This window comes from Diorhabda sublineata, chromosome 6, assembly GCF_026230105.1.
Source record: "Diorhabda sublineata isolate icDioSubl1.1 chromosome 6, icDioSubl1.1, whole genome shotgun sequence".
Lineage (NCBI taxonomy): Eukaryota > Metazoa > Arthropoda > Insecta > Coleoptera > Chrysomelidae > Diorhabda > Diorhabda sublineata.
In genome coordinates, this window is record NC_079479.1 from 25,869,903 (window position 1) to 25,886,641 (window position 16,739).

The 16,739-nt window shown below is 28.4% G+C and overlaps 3 protein-coding genes across 8 annotated transcripts in view; 2 read left to right on the forward strand and 1 right to left on the reverse strand.

Annotated features, from left to right (window-relative positions):
- The window catches only part of LOC130445619 (ABC transporter G family member 20-like), a 24,766-nt gene extending 18,607 nt beyond the window's left edge, over positions 1 to 6,159 (forward strand). For all 3 annotated transcript variants that reach the window (XM_056781352.1, XM_056781351.1, XM_056781350.1), the window contains 9 exons: positions 1,409 to 1,502; positions 1,695 to 1,937; positions 1,997 to 2,103; positions 2,170 to 2,404; positions 3,002 to 3,173; positions 3,824 to 4,010; positions 4,077 to 4,342; positions 5,333 to 5,419; positions 5,810 to 6,159. In XM_056781352.1, coding sequence (XP_056637330.1) covers positions 1,409 to 1,502; positions 1,695 to 1,937; positions 1,997 to 2,103; positions 2,170 to 2,404; positions 3,002 to 3,173; positions 3,824 to 4,010; positions 4,077 to 4,342; positions 5,333 to 5,419; positions 5,810 to 6,021 — 1,603 coding nt within the window. In that variant the 3' untranslated portion in view covers positions 6,022 to 6,159. The remainder of the gene's footprint in view (positions 1 to 1,408; positions 1,503 to 1,694; positions 1,938 to 1,996; positions 2,104 to 2,169; positions 2,405 to 3,001; positions 3,174 to 3,823; positions 4,011 to 4,076; positions 4,343 to 5,332; positions 5,420 to 5,809) is intronic.
- Positions 1 to 11,977, reverse strand: part of LOC130445618 (biorientation of chromosomes in cell division protein 1-like 1) — a 15,448-nt gene extending 3,471 nt beyond the window's left edge. For 2 of the 4 annotated variants that reach the window (XR_008910070.1, XR_008910069.1), the window contains exons 1-7: positions 11,588 to 11,977; positions 11,096 to 11,490; positions 9,015 to 11,039; positions 7,640 to 7,708; positions 7,168 to 7,287; positions 6,120 to 6,235; positions 3,342 to 3,526 (exon numbers count right to left, since the gene is read on the reverse strand). Coding sequence is in view for 2 of the 4 variants with exons in the window: in XM_056781348.1 (XP_056637326.1) it covers positions 6,153 to 6,235; positions 7,168 to 7,287; positions 7,640 to 7,708; positions 9,015 to 11,039; positions 11,096 to 11,490; positions 11,588 to 11,841 (2,946 nt within the window). In the remaining 2 variants the exon portion in view is untranslated. Of the gene's footprint in view, positions 1 to 3,198; positions 3,527 to 6,044; positions 6,236 to 7,167; positions 7,288 to 7,639; positions 7,709 to 9,014; positions 11,040 to 11,095; positions 11,491 to 11,587 lie in introns of those variants that run through there. The other 2 variants (XM_056781348.1, XM_056781349.1) reach the window with 2 other exon arrangements.
- A 588-nt stretch (positions 11,978 to 12,565) lies between these two features.
- Positions 12,566 to 16,630, forward strand: LOC130445864 (uncharacterized). The gene is made up of 3 exons (XM_056781751.1): positions 12,566 to 12,863; positions 13,047 to 14,381; positions 15,300 to 16,630. Exons 1-3 carry the CDS (start codon positions 12,566 to 12,568, stop codon positions 16,628 to 16,630), a joined length of 2,964 nt encoding a protein of 987 aa, XP_056637729.1.
- Positions 16,631 to 16,739: the final 109 nt, after the last annotated feature.

The following is a 16,739-nucleotide window of genomic DNA, read 5'->3' on the forward strand; positions in this document are numbered from 1 at the left end:
AAGCTTTTTAAAGCCATTCCAAGCTTAATATGCTTTGACGTTTTATATTTACCATTTAAGATAGAATACACAGCATCCTGGCTCAAAGATTTAACTACTCGAACACACCTAAAATTGTTTTTTTTTATATTTTTACTTCCTCCAATAAATTTATGTCTTTTTGTCTTTCGGTTACAATATATACATGTCTGGACTTTGTCAGTTGTCATATCACGTTCAAATAAATTATTATGAGGGAAGGAATTACTATCACACTTAAAAGTCGCACAAGGCTTTTTGGAAATCTGTGACACCGGCTGAATTGATTCAGATTCAACACTAAGTTCAATACTTGGCTCAGGTATTACATTAGGTTCAGACATAGTATTAGCTGGACTTGAGTTTGATACTACATCTGAATCTAAAGCTGTAGAATTATTTGTTTGATTTGAGGTAGATTGTACACATGGATCATTATTAATACTAAGGTTACTTGGTAGCCTTGATGTCGATGCTAATGGTGTTTTCTCAGAATCACTCGATACATTTTTTTTAGCACTTTTTGGATATTCAGGAGTGTCAGAATAATATTTTTTTGGTAAAGCAGTGAAATGTTTATAGCACTCTCGATGATTACCATTGTCATACAAATCCTCTGGTAATTTTAAGTCTTTGAATTTTAGGTTATGGATCACTCGCTGTTTTGAAACTTGTTTACATTTTTTAAAAGTTTCATTTGTAAATAATATTAATTTGTCATGAGATTGTTTGCAAAATATACATGTCAATTTATCTTCTTCCATGGTTTTCTCTATCACAAATAATTTAATATCAGTAACAAATTACACAATGTAAACAACAAAAACATGTGCTCTTACAGACCCAAACTGCACTGTATACTCTAAGTCGCGCGCAATAGGCACACATACACACACAGTAGAGTGGAGCAGATTGACTTAAATGCATTCATAGTGCTCTCGCACTCGCACTCCCGGTTGATGTTTGGTCATTTAAATTTGTCTGACTGATGAAATGTAACTTTGTAGTAGTTACTTTAATAGCATACATAAAAGTTAGACATTAAAAAATAAATAAAGTTCATTTATTTTTTGTGGAGCTTTAAAGCCTCTGACAAAAGTTCTGGTCCATGAAAAGTGTCTGAGACTTCATGATACTAGTTCAGAATAATATTCTACAAAATATATACAAATATCAGCCATTAAAATTTACGTCAAATAACTCTAATTTTTAGTTACCTTTCCCTCCTGGTACCTGCCCAGGTTTCACTCGGCAAACTCCATAAACACGCAGGTATTTTAAGTACATGAGACACTACTAAGAACCTTAGGTTTCATCCATTACAAAAACCCTTTTGTCTGATCGCCCTGGGATCTTACTCTATAAGTCATCATCATTATTTCTCTTACAGAGTTTGGAAGTATTTGCTAAAAATTAGCCAGGAAGATAAAACGACTATTGTGATTACCACTCACTATATAGAGGAAACTCGAGAGGCTAACAGGGTAAAATATATTTTTTATTACTAAGAATTATTTTGTTTGGTAACGGAGTTATAAAACTTTATATAACTAGAGATAATTTCAAAATATAGATTTTAAATACATCTATTATTTATTTTAATAAAATTTTGCAATATACCTCAAAATAAGCCATATATTAGTCGAAATTTTGGTGCACCCTATATATTTCTACAGGTGGGGCTAATGCGTGAAGGAACAATATTAACCGAAGAAAATCCGGAAAAATTGGTAACTATGTACAACGCGAATAGTTTAGAAGAAGTTTTTTTTATTTTGAGCTCAAAACAAGAAAAAAATTTGATTAGAGTAGAAAATCAAAACACTAATTCCGATAACGTAAATTTGGGATTCGAATCATCAGAGATAAGTTTAAATGAACTCACAGATAATACGAGGGACGTTTTTATACCATACGAGGTAATTCGATAATTTATATTTACCAAAAAATAATTTTTACAAGAAATTAATTTTATTAGGAAAGAGAATTATCGAATGAAACTAAGAAGACAAACCGTATTTTTGCTTGGCGTAGATTCAAAGCATTGGTGGATAAAAATTATAAAACACTGACTCGTAACTACGTGTAGGTATATCTATACATATTCCTTCATTCAATTGTGGTGTTTTCAAATCAAACATTAATTTTCAGGGCAAGCTTATTTCCCATGTTTATAACAATTGTACAAGTGTTATTTTTCTTAGTGGCTGTGGGTAGAGACACGACAGATAATCCGTTTGGAATTGTAAATGCAGAACAATCTGCCGAATTCTGTGAATTATTTCCAAGAAATGAAACTGCAGTACTAGACGACGAATGGAATTGTCATATTAAAAGTGTTAGTTGTTTATTCGAAGATTATTTGAACATACCTTCAATTAAAAAGGTCAGTATACATAAAAATAAAGAAATTATTCTTATTTTGTCAATACATAAACAACCACGGTCGCGAAATATAAACTGGAACGCAACGTTGCCTAATTGAAATTACCATTGGTTATATGTATCATTAAGTGAATCGTGAAATTCCATTTTATACAATAAATTAATAAAATATTTAAAATATTTTTATATATAACAAAAAAATATTTCTGAGATGTAAAGTGACTTGAATTCGAATACTGTTCATATTATTGGTGTTTACTAAATTAAAACATTTATTTTCATCAAATTTTTTTCTGTAACTAAATTAATTTTGTAATTTTGCTTTCAATTGATAGAATTTGGCAACGTTGTCAATCAAATTATGGCCGATGCTGTGTAATTTAGAGGTTATAGAGGAATTTACAAAATTTTAAAAAATAGTACAATCAGGATAATGATAATTGCAACAAATACTAATAAATATAAAATTTTAATATACCATGTTTAAAGGAAAACTAAGAAAATGAGCCGATTAGGTTACCTTAATAACCTTGATTAGCAAATGTTATTGTAAAAAATTTGATTCCACCATATTTCAAAGTAAAAAATTGTTATTTAGATACAATATAATTCTGTAGAAGAAGCAATTGAAGATCTAAAAGGTGGTAAAATAAGAGGTTTCATACAAATAAATTCAAATATATCGCAACTGATGGAAAAACGACTATCACATGGAATATCTTTAAACGACGTACCTAATGAAGAATTAGAGGTATTTATGGATATGACGTGTGAGTAAAGAAAAAAATATTAAAGTAACACAGGGTTTATCTAAAAAGTTGAGACGTTATGTAGATTCCTAATATAAAATTGAACAAAATTACTTAGAACGTCTACATGCCTGATTCTTTTAGACCCTATGCATATGTGAATTTTACAAAAAAAATTTTATCGCTTACCCCGCTTCACTTTGTTTTAGTTGCATCTACTAATCACCAACGTACTTATCTATTTGACAACTTTATAACGATTATTCCTCTAAAATCCTGTACATCTCTTCTTCTTATATTTCTATACATTTATCTATTACGATTCTACTACTCAGCCATTAACTTCTATTTACCACTAAATTTCAATTTTTTTCCTATTAAGAATATATATCAGTTACATTTTAAAGCTCTAAGATGAATTTTAATACATATAAGTAATATTATATTCAAATTCAATTATGAGATCCTTACTGAGAAGATTAAAATTAAGTATATAAGCTAGCCCGGGAGGGATAGTCATAAATAAAAAAGAAGATATTAACGTAAAAAGAAGAATTTGACATTAAGTAATTAATATTCGAAATTTTTGGTGCCGAATTTGTTATGATACAGATCAGTCTCATTAGGATCAATTACTCAATTTATTTGTTTGACGAAATGTATTATTTCAGCTCTTCATATAGGAGGAGCAATAAAATCAAAAATATACGATCTAAGCGAAAAATTTCACGAAGAAATTCACCGGCATTGTAAATATCTTACAAAAATTGTTAAACTCCCTTTAAGGGTAGAAGAAACGTACTTTGGAAGTTTAGACGACGAATTCACTATTTTTCTAACCCCAGGCATAGTGACTACGTAAGAAAAATTTATTAATACATTTAAAGTTCATAGATTTTATCGATATTTGTACACATATTTTAGAATGATCTATTTTATGGGTTGCATTATGACTTGTATTATAATCGTGGAAGAAAAATGCGAAGGGATTTGGGACAGGTCCATTATTGCTGGAGTAACGTCTCTGGAATTGAGTATGTCTCACCTTATATATCAAATCATTTTTATGATTGTTATGACGATAGAATTGATGATACTAGTTTTTTGTGTGTTCCGTCAACCTTATGTAGGATCATTATGGTTGATTTTCGCCCTTATTTATCTGCAGGGATTGGCCGGAATTGTTCTAGGTGAGTTATTTGAACTAATCTTACTAATGCCAAAATGTTCACATATTTGTACGATTTTTTTTTGAACCCAACATTAATATATTTACAAAATAGTAAGCACCGTAAAGTTGGAAAAAATAATTATTTATGTAAATTTTGGAAAAAATTGATATTTCATCCTGAAATATGTTCTATAAAGTTAAAAGTTGATTGAGTTATTAGTGATGATTGTATTTCTCAAAGATTTATTGTCTGCTACTGATTTTAGCTTCAACAAGTCAGTTAAGCCCAAAATTTCTATAAGAACAAGATTTATGTATATTTTTTTATGTTTTTAACATATATACTTCATCATAGTACAGCCATCTTGAATTTAATTTCCACTATGTTCAAGTCGTTTGTCGATCTAGCTGAAAAATTCTGCTCCTAGGTCTTCATTATAATGTCTGATGTAACTTATTTGTTCAATTTCCTATTTCCACTTCATAGGAATTTATTTTTCTTTTTCAGTTATTCAATTGCTTCATCTATCACCAACCCTAATGGCAGATACATCTCTATTTTACTGTGGGGTACTCAAATAGTTCAATTTTTCATCTTTAATATTTTTCACTTAGTCAAAGGCTTTTTTCTCTTATCTTGAAGTTTTTTCTTATACCAGTCTATCTACTCCATACCTTATTGTTATAAATTGATTTGTTCTTTCAAATTTATGTCCCCTCAGTATTTTTTGATTTTAGTAATCACAATTATCTATTTTTTGTGTATATTGGGGTAATAATACCAAATTTACTCCTCAAGTCCACTTATTAATTCCTTCCTCATACTCTTAAATAATATAATTATATAACACTCTGTGGATTTAAATAACTAAAAATCATATTATAATCAAATTTATTTGATGAAAAGTAAATACTAAACTGCCCTGTACATTCTTTACATATTAATTTGATTTACAATTCTTAGAAAAAAGAAAAATTTTTTTGCTGTATAATTAAATTTAATTTTCAGGTTTTGGAATTTCAGTTTTAAGTACCACCCATTTAATGGCAAATGTAATAGTTTCCGGTATTTTCAATCCCCTGGTAATATCAAGTGGTAAGTATTATTCACCTATCAAACTGTAAACCGGAATCGAGAAATAAGAGGTTATTTATTATAAATCACCCACACTATATCATAGTTATTATTCTCTACATGAAGATAAATTGTATTATCTTGACTGATTTTTGTAAAAACCTTTTTAAAATATGAATACAAATTATCATATTCAGAGGTCATTTGAAGATGTTGACTTGTTAATCATAACGTTATTGTAGTTTATATCATTGATGCATGTTTCTATAACCAAATCATCATCAGAGGTTATTTGAAGATGTTAAATTATTATATTATATTAACCATCGTTAATAAATAACCTTGGGGTGGAAATGGATTTGTTTAAATTGAAAAAATGATCATTTCAACGTGAAATAAATTTTTTTTTAGGTGTGATGTGGCCCATCGAAGCCATAAACGAATATTTATTATGGATAGTGAGGTTCTTGCCTTTGGCTCAGCCGACAACCGCTTTAAGATACGTCATCAAAAGGGGATGGTCGTTAAAGAATTTAGAAGTAATCGAAGCTATCGGTATATTATTACTTTGGACATTCATTCTTTTAGTGATGAGTATATTCACTATGAAAAGAAGTAGATGAAAAGGGAGAAATAAAACGAAGTGTACGCAGTAATCCAAAACTGATTATTCAATTAAATAGATACAAAAATATATTTAAAAACATTTTGTAAAACTTACGATTATTACTTTTGAAGTAATAGATACAAAATTTCAAATATTTCTTCTTGTGAAATTATTCCTTCCAACTGTCGGTCGAGGTTTGTATAAATCATCACTGGAATACCGTTGAGAATCTGAAATAAGCATAAAATTTACGAGTTGTGGTCGAAAAATACATTGAATTTATGATAGCAATTTAACTAGTATTGGTTCACTAAAACCGGTTTAGCGAGATCTTTTTTACAAGGTAGTGAAGTGATATGTGATTCCCGAATTATTTTATACAAGTAATTTGAGGTAAGGAAGCTGAACCTATTTGGTAGATAACCCCTTGAAACTATCAGTTGAAAAAATCTATTGTAATTTTGATAACTTCCAGGACTTTATAATAGGTTTGGGGAATGATTGGTATGTTCTTCGACTCGAAAATCAGAAGAAAAGTTGCAAACTTGATCAAAAAGAAGATGCAAAAGAGTTTTGTGTACCCAAAACATGTTAAATATTGTTTGATTACAATTCCACTTGAAAACTGAACCTATTTGGTAGATAACCCTTTAAAACTATCAATACTTTTTCTCCTAAATTGCTCTACTAGGCCGATCCACAGCACAACAGATACTTATACTTTCTTTTTATGCCACGACTTTAGGAAACCCTAATCTTTCAAATACTAACCCTCGTCCAATATTTTTTTTAAATATTGAGGTTATATTTGTTAATTTCCTCTAGTTTTTATAATCAATACGATTTTTTCAAAAACGATAAAAAGAAGGTTTAGAATAGATAACTACCTATTTATATACACAGTGGAAAAGTTATTAAGGAAAGAAGAATAACCTAATCAACAAAATAATTGCCCTAACCTAGTAGAACTGAAAATTTCTCATTAAAAAAATACAAAAAGAAAATGAACCTTAATATATGTATAACAAAAAAATAAAAATCCAGTCTAAAAGCCTTATAATAAAATCAGCAATAGTGGAAAGTTTCCAGGGGGGTTGCAAACGGTTTCTCTAAGTAATTAGGATCCAAATACTTAATAATCGCGGCAGAATTGTATACTTACATCCTCGTACGATCCTTTTCTGTTTCATAGGAATCAAAAGATCTTCGTCTTTCCTCTCATTTGATTTATCACTTTCTGCGGGACTTAGAGGAAGTGGAAAAACTTCAGTAGGAGTTACATCTTAAAAAAATAACCGACTCAATAACAATGTGAGATAATTTTTAAATTATACCAAGTGTTAAACTAATTTTAATGTTAATTTGGGGTTAGTACAAAGTTACTGTTAACATATGTAGCATTTAAGAACAAAAAAGTTATTTGAAAACAGCAATTTCTTTTTTTTTATTGACTCATTTATTAAATGGCATTCTAAACAAAATTTGATGGCCCGGAAATTGAAAAACTATGGGATGTAACAAAATTTGGTGACTTATTTACTAAAAACTGTCAATTGAATAATTTTTAGGTTTCAGTTTCGAAGTCCACGATTAAATAGATTCAAAAATGCGACATACTGTATCACAAATAATACCTGTACTGTTTTTTTTATTTGCCACTCGAACAACTGATTGGGAACTGGCAGATATTCTCCTTTTTTTCTCTTAAAACAAAAAAAATGGCGAAATAAGCAAAATTAAAAAAATATTTTCAAAAATTAAAATAATTTGTTTAAACCAAAATAACAGTTTTCACTCATTGGATCGATAAATATATTCAATAAAATATACCAAAGCTCTAATGTGAATGCTAAGATGTACGAGGTGTGATCAAAAAATTAAAATAAAACAGTAAGGATTACAAGAATGGAAAGAACTTATAGAATAAATGAAGAATTGATACAGAAAAAATGATTTTAAAACAAAGATGAAGAAGAACCGATGCAGACAGAAGAAGATGCAAAGCAAAGATATTGAAAACTATAAGAAAAAAGGATTTTACAAAAAAAATGAAGATGAAACGGAACACAAGGGGGAAAATAGAAAGCAAAGATATAAAAAACGGTAAAAACCATAGAAAAACATAAGAATAAGATAATAAATGAAGAATAGTTAAAAAAACGATTTTACAACAAATGAGAAGAAGATGCGAAGCCAATATATAAAAAAATATAAGAAACCATAGAATAACATCAAAACAATATTACAACAAAGGTGAAGAAGAAAATAAACACAAGGAGGAAGACACAAAATTCACATATGAAAACCCATAGAAAATATAAAAAATAAATGGAGAATGGGAAAAATGAGGGATCGAGCTCTAAATCAATTGTTATCAAGTTAGTGAAAGAAATATTGGAAAAAGAAAAAATTCTAAATCATTAAGACAAGATAATCTTATTCCTCTATCTTAAGAAATTTTACAGTAATGTTAAGCTATGCATATAATGATCAGAATATATTATTCATGGATCTTAAAAAGGCTTTTGAGGCGGGATAAAAAAATATGATGAATTATTTCAATTTAAAACAATGCACTTGATTTCGTCCTTTATAGCTCACCTCTCAATCACTGATACCACTTCAAATTCACTATATTATTTTTAGCACTAATAATACACCTTGAAAAAATCTACTTCTCATAAACCTTTATTTATTATCTGTGTCTTTATATTCGTTCTCATACTGAAAATAAAGTTATTTCAAGTATACTCCAATTAAAGAATATCAAATTTATTAATTATATTTTTTTATCACTCCTCGTATATTTATAACGACATAAATAAGTTTTAGGTTAATTTCGGGTACCGCAGATGATAATTTGATTATAGAAATGGGAGTTGGACAGTTTAATTGGAGTGTTTGTGTAGTGGTAGTGTAAATAATGTGTTCATCAAGGTAAAACCATTTATAGAAATATATTTCAATCCAAACAAACTTTTATTATGATTTTATTTAAAAGACACTAACCTGTTTTCGTATAATCAGTTTTATTATTGTTCTTCGCATCGATTTCTTCGAACTTCCTCTTCATTCCTGTTTTTCCCAAAATTTTTCCACTATAATCTCGAAAACTGTAACTGATTTCCTTCTCGATATTCCTAGCTATCTCACGAATAAATTTTAAATTATTTTCTTCTTGCTGAGTTGGTTTTTCTAAATAATAACAATTGTTTTCATTTAAACTGTTGAAAACTACAGAAAATTGTATTTGATCGGATTCACTTTTATCATGTGCTATTTGTTTATTCATCATTTCCTTCTCAGTTTTCTTCACTAGATTCGCACTTAAATCGATCAAGTGTTTAGGGATGTTATCCACCGAACTGTAACCGCGAAATTCGAAATCTTCATCTGAATCATAAGAGTTACTATTAACAAAAGCCATCACTTGTTCCAATTTGGCTTCCAGGGCTTCCCAATTTTCTTTACTCAAATTAGTACCTTCAATAGACGAAACTAACGAAGTACCACCGCTATCTAATTTAGAACCGTTAATATTTTCTTTTTCTTCACTTATATCAACTTTTTCGTTATCATTTACAGCTTTAATCTTCTCAAATGGCAGCTCTATTTTCGCCAAGCTCAATTTATTTTGTTTCTCCAATATCGCTAGTTGTTTTCTTATTTTCATTATCTTCCTGGCTTCTTCAAAATTTAGAGCAAATTTAGGTTTGATATATTTCAGTTTCTGGGTTTCAGTGATGATTACTTCTCTATTTCCTTCTACTTTATCTGAATTACTTGAATCTCCGGAACCACCAGTGAAACTGGAACTAGTACAATCTTGAGAATTATTTTCTGATCTAGAAGATTCCGAATATGTAGTAAAATTATTTTTACTCGATGATTTACCATCGTTGGAATCTCTATCTGTCGATCTCCTATCTGTTTTATTCAATTTCGAACTGTAATGATCATCTTTCGATTTCTTTCTTGTGTCTTTTTGTGTTTCTTTCTTGTTATTTCCGTGTTTATCACTTATTTCCTCTTTTTTTGTTTTATCAGTGTTTATTTTAGATTTAGAATCACTAGAACTAGAAGATTTTGATGTACTTTGAGAATTAGAGTCAGTTTTTGGCTTTTTGTCTTTGTCTTTACTTGAACTATGTTTTGAGCTACTACTCGAACTTTTATTTTTTTCTTCTTTATTTTTATCCTTATATTCTTTATTATAATCCTTTTCTTTTGACTCTTTACTAGAACTAGGTTTGTCTCTTGAGGATCTATCTTTTGAGCTTTTCTCTGATTTTTCCTTTATTTTAGATTTTTCTTTATATTTATTATCCTTTGTATTCTTATCCTTATCTCTAATAGATTTATCTTTATCATGTTTGTTTTTATCATTATCTGATTTAGTTCTTTTATCGGATCTTTCTCTCAATCTTTCTTTATCAACTTTTTCTTTTTCCATTTTATTTACTGTTTCTTTTTCTGTTTTACTTTTGTCGTATTTTACTTTGTCTTTTTCTTTGTCGCTTTTATATTTTTCCTTATCCGGTTTCTTCGAAGACTTTTCTTTATCAGATTTTTCTTTATCTTTATCGACTTTTTCTCTATTGTTATCTCTATCTTTAGAACTGCTACTTTTCGAATTCTTCTTATCCTTTTCTTTATATTCCTTGTATTTAGACTGAGATGACTTTGAATTTTTTTCTTTATCTTTATTCGAGCTACTACTTTTCCTATGTTTATCATCCTTTTTCTCTTTAGAAGACTTTTCAGTACTCTTCGATCCCTTTTCTTCTCCTTTAACATATTTCTTTTCGGTATCCTTTTCATTTTTGTTTTCAATGCTATCAGTTGTTAAGTTATAGTAAGTTTCATTATCTTCTGATTTTTCTACGTTAGCATCGACTATAGAATCCTCACAAACTTCCATTTTAGATGTTTCCCCTGAAGTGAAAATGGATAAATGACTCTCTGAACTGTTTTGGGATTCCAACTCCATTTGATAACACTTATTAGCAGGATTTGATCCGTGACTTTCCAGACCTGTAAATAATTTTAATAACACTATAAATAAAATATATAAAAGAATTAATATTCACCTGAAAATCCAGATAAATGCGAGTCTCTTGTATTTTCATCAACAATCATTTTATCATCATTAACAGTATTATTTTCTTCATTTTCATTTAGAGGTTCAAACGGTGGACTTTCATCTTCTTCAAGTTTAATACTAGATGATAAAGAATTTAATTTATCTTCTTTCTTTGATTCATTTTTGAAACTATGTACAGATTCCGGAGATACCGCCTCAAGATCGGTGGGTAGTAAATCAGTTATGCTCACATTAACTTCATTCTTAACATTTCGAACTGGTTTATCCACCCCCAGAAATCTGTAAACTATTTCTTCAACTTTGGGTAAAAATACTGTATTAATTTTTGGATTAACAACTTGATCGACAATTCTCTCTACACCAGTTTCCAAATAACCAGATCTACAATTTCAAATTAGTTTATCTAAGTATTACGAAAATTGTCTACTGTACCTACACTGTTAAAATATGTTATTTAAATTATATTCAATTGACTTACTCCAATAGATTTTTACGTAATTGTTCACGAAGTTGATTTTTATTTAAATCAATACTCCACGTTTGTTGTTTTAAAAACGTATTAACACTTCCTTCTACTCTCTGCTTCAAATTTTGGTATGCAGGTTTCGTATCTACGTCGGAGATACATTCTTTGCGAAACTGATCAAATATACCTTGAGATTTAAGTTCCGACACTAATTTTTCAATTAATCTCGAATCACCTGGTATATAATTATTGCACATCACTTCCATCGTTCAAGTTTTTTAAATTATTTTTCACAACATGAGTTTTATAAACATATATTTTTACTTGTGACAATTGACATGACGTTTTTTAGCCTTTATACCAGTAACTCGGCAGTCATAACAGTTCATTTACTAATCTCTTCAAGGTGTCATTATTATAAGAAATTAATAGTACAAAAAAAAATTAAAGGTTTTTTTTATTAGTAAAATATGTATCACATAAGCTTATTATGACGACGAATTTATCACTTCAAATATATTTATCTATGTATATGAAATGCATAGATAGTTGAACTGTTAGTTACACTTACAAATACTAGAGGTCTCAGGTAATAAAAACTTTTGACAGATAAAAAAACGTTTATTGGTTAAAAATTTCACAATAATATGGATTAAAATAATTGTTGTTCAACTTTTTTCGTTATAAATTCAAGCTCTTTATTTATTATTAAACTAAAATCATACGTTAAATTCAAAAATAGTTTACTGTTACTATTTCGCACATATACTTAAATATATGTCACTTTTTATGTCAAAGTTGGCAAGAACGATTGTCATATTTAAAAATGCTAAATTAACTGCAGTCCATTTTCAACAGAATTTCACCACTAAGCACAAATTCATCCGTAAAAAAATTAGAAACCAAATGTACCGAACCATATTTTCACCAATTTTATAAGATAGCAAGAGAAATAAAATTTGAATTTTTCAAAATTAAATGACGGTAGAAATGTCGGTAAATGAAGAGATTCGTTGGAATACGCTATTTAAAAAATTTAATGGATTAGAAAAAGAACTTTTGAAAATTATGAAAAAAACACCGCCAAGCAACGATTACACTACAAAAAGAGTGTGTAAATCTGGAGACAATTTGAAACATAAAATGCTCATTCCAATTAACAAGGAACAGAAAAAGAAAAGAAAAATGGGAAGAAATCAAGAAACTAATTGTAAAGAAAAAACTATAAACAAGAGAGATACTACGTCAGTAGAGTCAAGCGAAATGATAAATAAAAAACAACATCGAGGTGATATAGCTAAAGAGATTGAAAAAAAAGAAGAGCAAATATATGAAACCATCAACTGGGCTTACGATGCAATGAAATTATATAAATATGACAATAAAAAAGAAGAAGTGAAAAAAGAAGAAGCGAAAAAAGAAGAAGTGAAAAAAGAAGAATCTGAAGATTTATTACAAAAAATAAATCCAGAAAACGTTAGTGAAAACGAAACGAAACCCGAACAAAAACAAAAAGAGGTAATTTTAGATTGGCTCAATTTCATGGAACAAAATATGAAAGATGAATTAGAGAAACTACAAAAAGAAGATAAACATATTGAAAACGTGGTAGTTACACAAATCAACGCATTTTCAAAATTTATGAAAGAAATTTTGTCACGATTGACTTCAATTTATTGTTCATTAATAACAGCTGATACGAAAAATTGCCAATTTAACGGAGGAACATTGAAAGAAAATGAAGCAGTGCAACATACAAAAGAATTATTACACAAATTAAAAGATACGTGTGACGATATGAAAAATCTTTTCACTACAATTACAGAGAAGACTATAAACAACGACATAGTAGCGGCATTTATAAAAGGAATCGAAGAAACGAAAATAAAAGAAACTAACGAATCTGTTCAGTATATTCTCAACCAAATTATTTCTACATATGAGAACATTACAGAAAAACATGTGAATACGATTGATTCTGGAATACAGAAAAAAATAAATGTAGTAACAACAAACGATATAAATAAAATCACGTTTCCCATACAAGAAGTACTCGAAAAATTGAAAGTGGCGTACGAAAATGTGAAAAAGACTTACAATAATACTATACAAACACTAAAAAATGAAGAAACTGATATAAAAATGTGCGAAAGTGATTTAAAAGAGAACGAAAAGAGACTTTTTAACGTGGAAAAAACTATAAGACCATCGAAAATACCTATTTATTCACCGAAAAATAAATTAAAGAGTACTGATCATTTGAAGAATCAAATTTCGACGGTTTCGAATGTTAAAAATACGAAAAATCAAAAAGAAAAGATCGAGGAACAATCTGAACAAAAATTAGATAATGAAAAGTGGTTAAAACATTATAATGAAAAAGTGAATCGAGAATTAATAGATAATGTGAAATCGAGAGAAAATAAAAGAAGAATTAGTGTACAGGATGTATTAAAACAACTCAAAAAAACTTACGATAAAATGAAATTAGAGTATAGAACAATTTCCCGACATTTAATTGAAAAAAATATTGAAGATGAAATAATAGAAAGAGGAATATTTTTACGAGGATTAGAAAGAGCGAAAAAAGAAAATGAAATTTGTGAAAAAAATATAAATAAAAGTGTTGTTGGAGAGAAAATTGGAATTGACCTTTTGGATGAAAATGGTTACGAAAATGTGGAAAATATACACAATTTGAGTACTAAATCGAGTAAAAGTAAGATTTTGAAATGTTTAGAATCGCTAAGATTCTTGAGTCCGAATAAAAGAAATTATTACATCAAAGGAAATCACACGCATTTTAGTAATAAAAATATTTTCGCACAATTTGTCGTAAACCATATGGGAAATGAAAAATCAGATGAATCAATTCAGCTTAAAATAGAAGATTTATACGAAAATAACAATTTAATAGATGAAAATAACAATTTAATAGATGAAAATAAAAGTGGGAAAAAGAATGTTGACGATATGTTGAACGTATCATCAGAAAAACAAATTATATCGTTAAAAGAGCGAAAATTAAAGAATAATCAGAAATATAATGATATAAAAACGAATACTTCTAAAGATAAACTCGATTTAGTGGAGCAGAAATCTTTGGATATTTGCGTTAAAGAAAAATACAATCAATTAACTATTGATACAAAAAATCTATTAAAAAAAATCGAACAAATAGAAGAAAATATTTCAATTTTAGAAAAAAATACCGAAGAAACAGGACAAGATAAATTATTGAAGGAAAATATATTGAAAGAATTGAAATTCCTATACAACAAAATAAAAGAAAAATGTAGGAATTGTATAAACGAAAATGACAGTTTTAAAATCGAAATAGCTGCACTCAGAAATAATAAATCGAAAATCGAACAAGACATGACTAATTTAGAAATAAAAATAAAACATTTTAAAGCGAACGAATTAAAAAAGAAATCAAAATTTGCTATGAAAATATTGACAGAACTAGAACTCGCCTACAAAAATTTAGAACAAGATTTTAATCAAGGTATTTTAAATAAGAAAAGGGAGTTACTAGACAAGGTAACTAAATTTATAAATAACAGAAAAAATATAAAACAAATGATTAAATTATTAGAAACGTTGTTGAACCACAATGAGATTTCAAATTTCAAAGGAACAATGAATAACGTTATAAGAGAATTAATAACAAATTACGATGCGTTAAAAAAAGAATATAACCAAATCATAAATGAAAAAAAAGTGAATATACAAGAAGAAATGAACAACCTAGAAACAGATAGGAAAAAAATTGAACAAGAAATGAGTGATATAGAAGCTAAACTTTCTACTTTCAAAGTTTATAATGGAGATATTCTATTACAATTAATCGATGGGAATATAGCAAATGAATATATTAGTAATGATACGAATACAAATATAAAAACACTCAACACCAAACAAACTGTAGCGAAGCACTACGCGAAACAAAGTAAAATGAACCCCTCAAATAAATTAGGTACAGTTATGTCAAAACGTAACTGTCAACGTCAATATATGAAAGAAGAACAAATACAAACAGTAGACGATAAAGAAAGTCAAATAGAGTTGGATGATTGCGTATCGAGACCTTTAACAAGAATAATGAAAGATGAAACTAATCAAACGTTATTAAAAAGTTATACAAATTATGTTGAAGAGATACCACGTAAATTGTCTAATTTTAAAACAGTAGATAATGAGGTTATTACACTAAATAACCAAGTTGTTAAAAAAGAAGAATTTGTAAATATTGAACATCATGATACGTTAAGAATTGAAAGTGAACAAGAAATTGAAGATAATGGAATAATTAGGAAAGCAGAAGAACAACTAGATAGAATAGATTCACTACTAAATAGGAGTGTTATAAATAAGAATCGTAGTATAGTGGAAGTGGCAGAAGAGCAAATCCAACGTATTGAAAGATATCTATCGAAATATAGCAATCGGTTTGAAAAAGAAGAAGAATGTGAAGAAATAGATTTCGAACTTGAAAATCATAAGTTTGATAACATTCGACAATATAAAAGTATGAGTGAAGATACTTTTATGAAATATCCCGAACCTTTGTCACAAATATGTAATAGAAACGTAGAAGGACAAGGATCGGGAGATAAACCGATTGATTTTCAAAAAAAATTAAAAGTTGTTAAGCTACCTAATCAGAGCTTGTATGACTGGCAATCTCCAGATGATAAAGAACAAATAAAATATACTATAATGCGCGCAGAACATGGAATTGAACAGAAAACTAAAAATCTTTTAGAGAATTTGGATACGAATGATAGTGGAGAATATATCGGGTTTCCAAATGTATTAAATGAACCTAGTAATTTCAATCGAATCGTGAATAAATTGAAAACGTATTCGGTAACGGAAGGAAAAAATAGTGAATTAAAACTTGTGTTAAGAACGGAAAAAGAAACTTTCGAAGAACTTAAACAAGTGCTATTAGAAAAAATCGATAGACTTGATAATATTAACAGTATTTTAAAAAGAATCGTGGAAAATCGGCAAATAAATCGTGAAGAATGTGAAAAAGAAGATCAGTAAATTATTTGAAAATTTATTGTTAACCTCAAAAGTTCAGTACTAAATATACAGGGTAGCGTAGATTATGTATTGTGTACAGTTATTCAAGGTAAATAAAAAAATTTACACA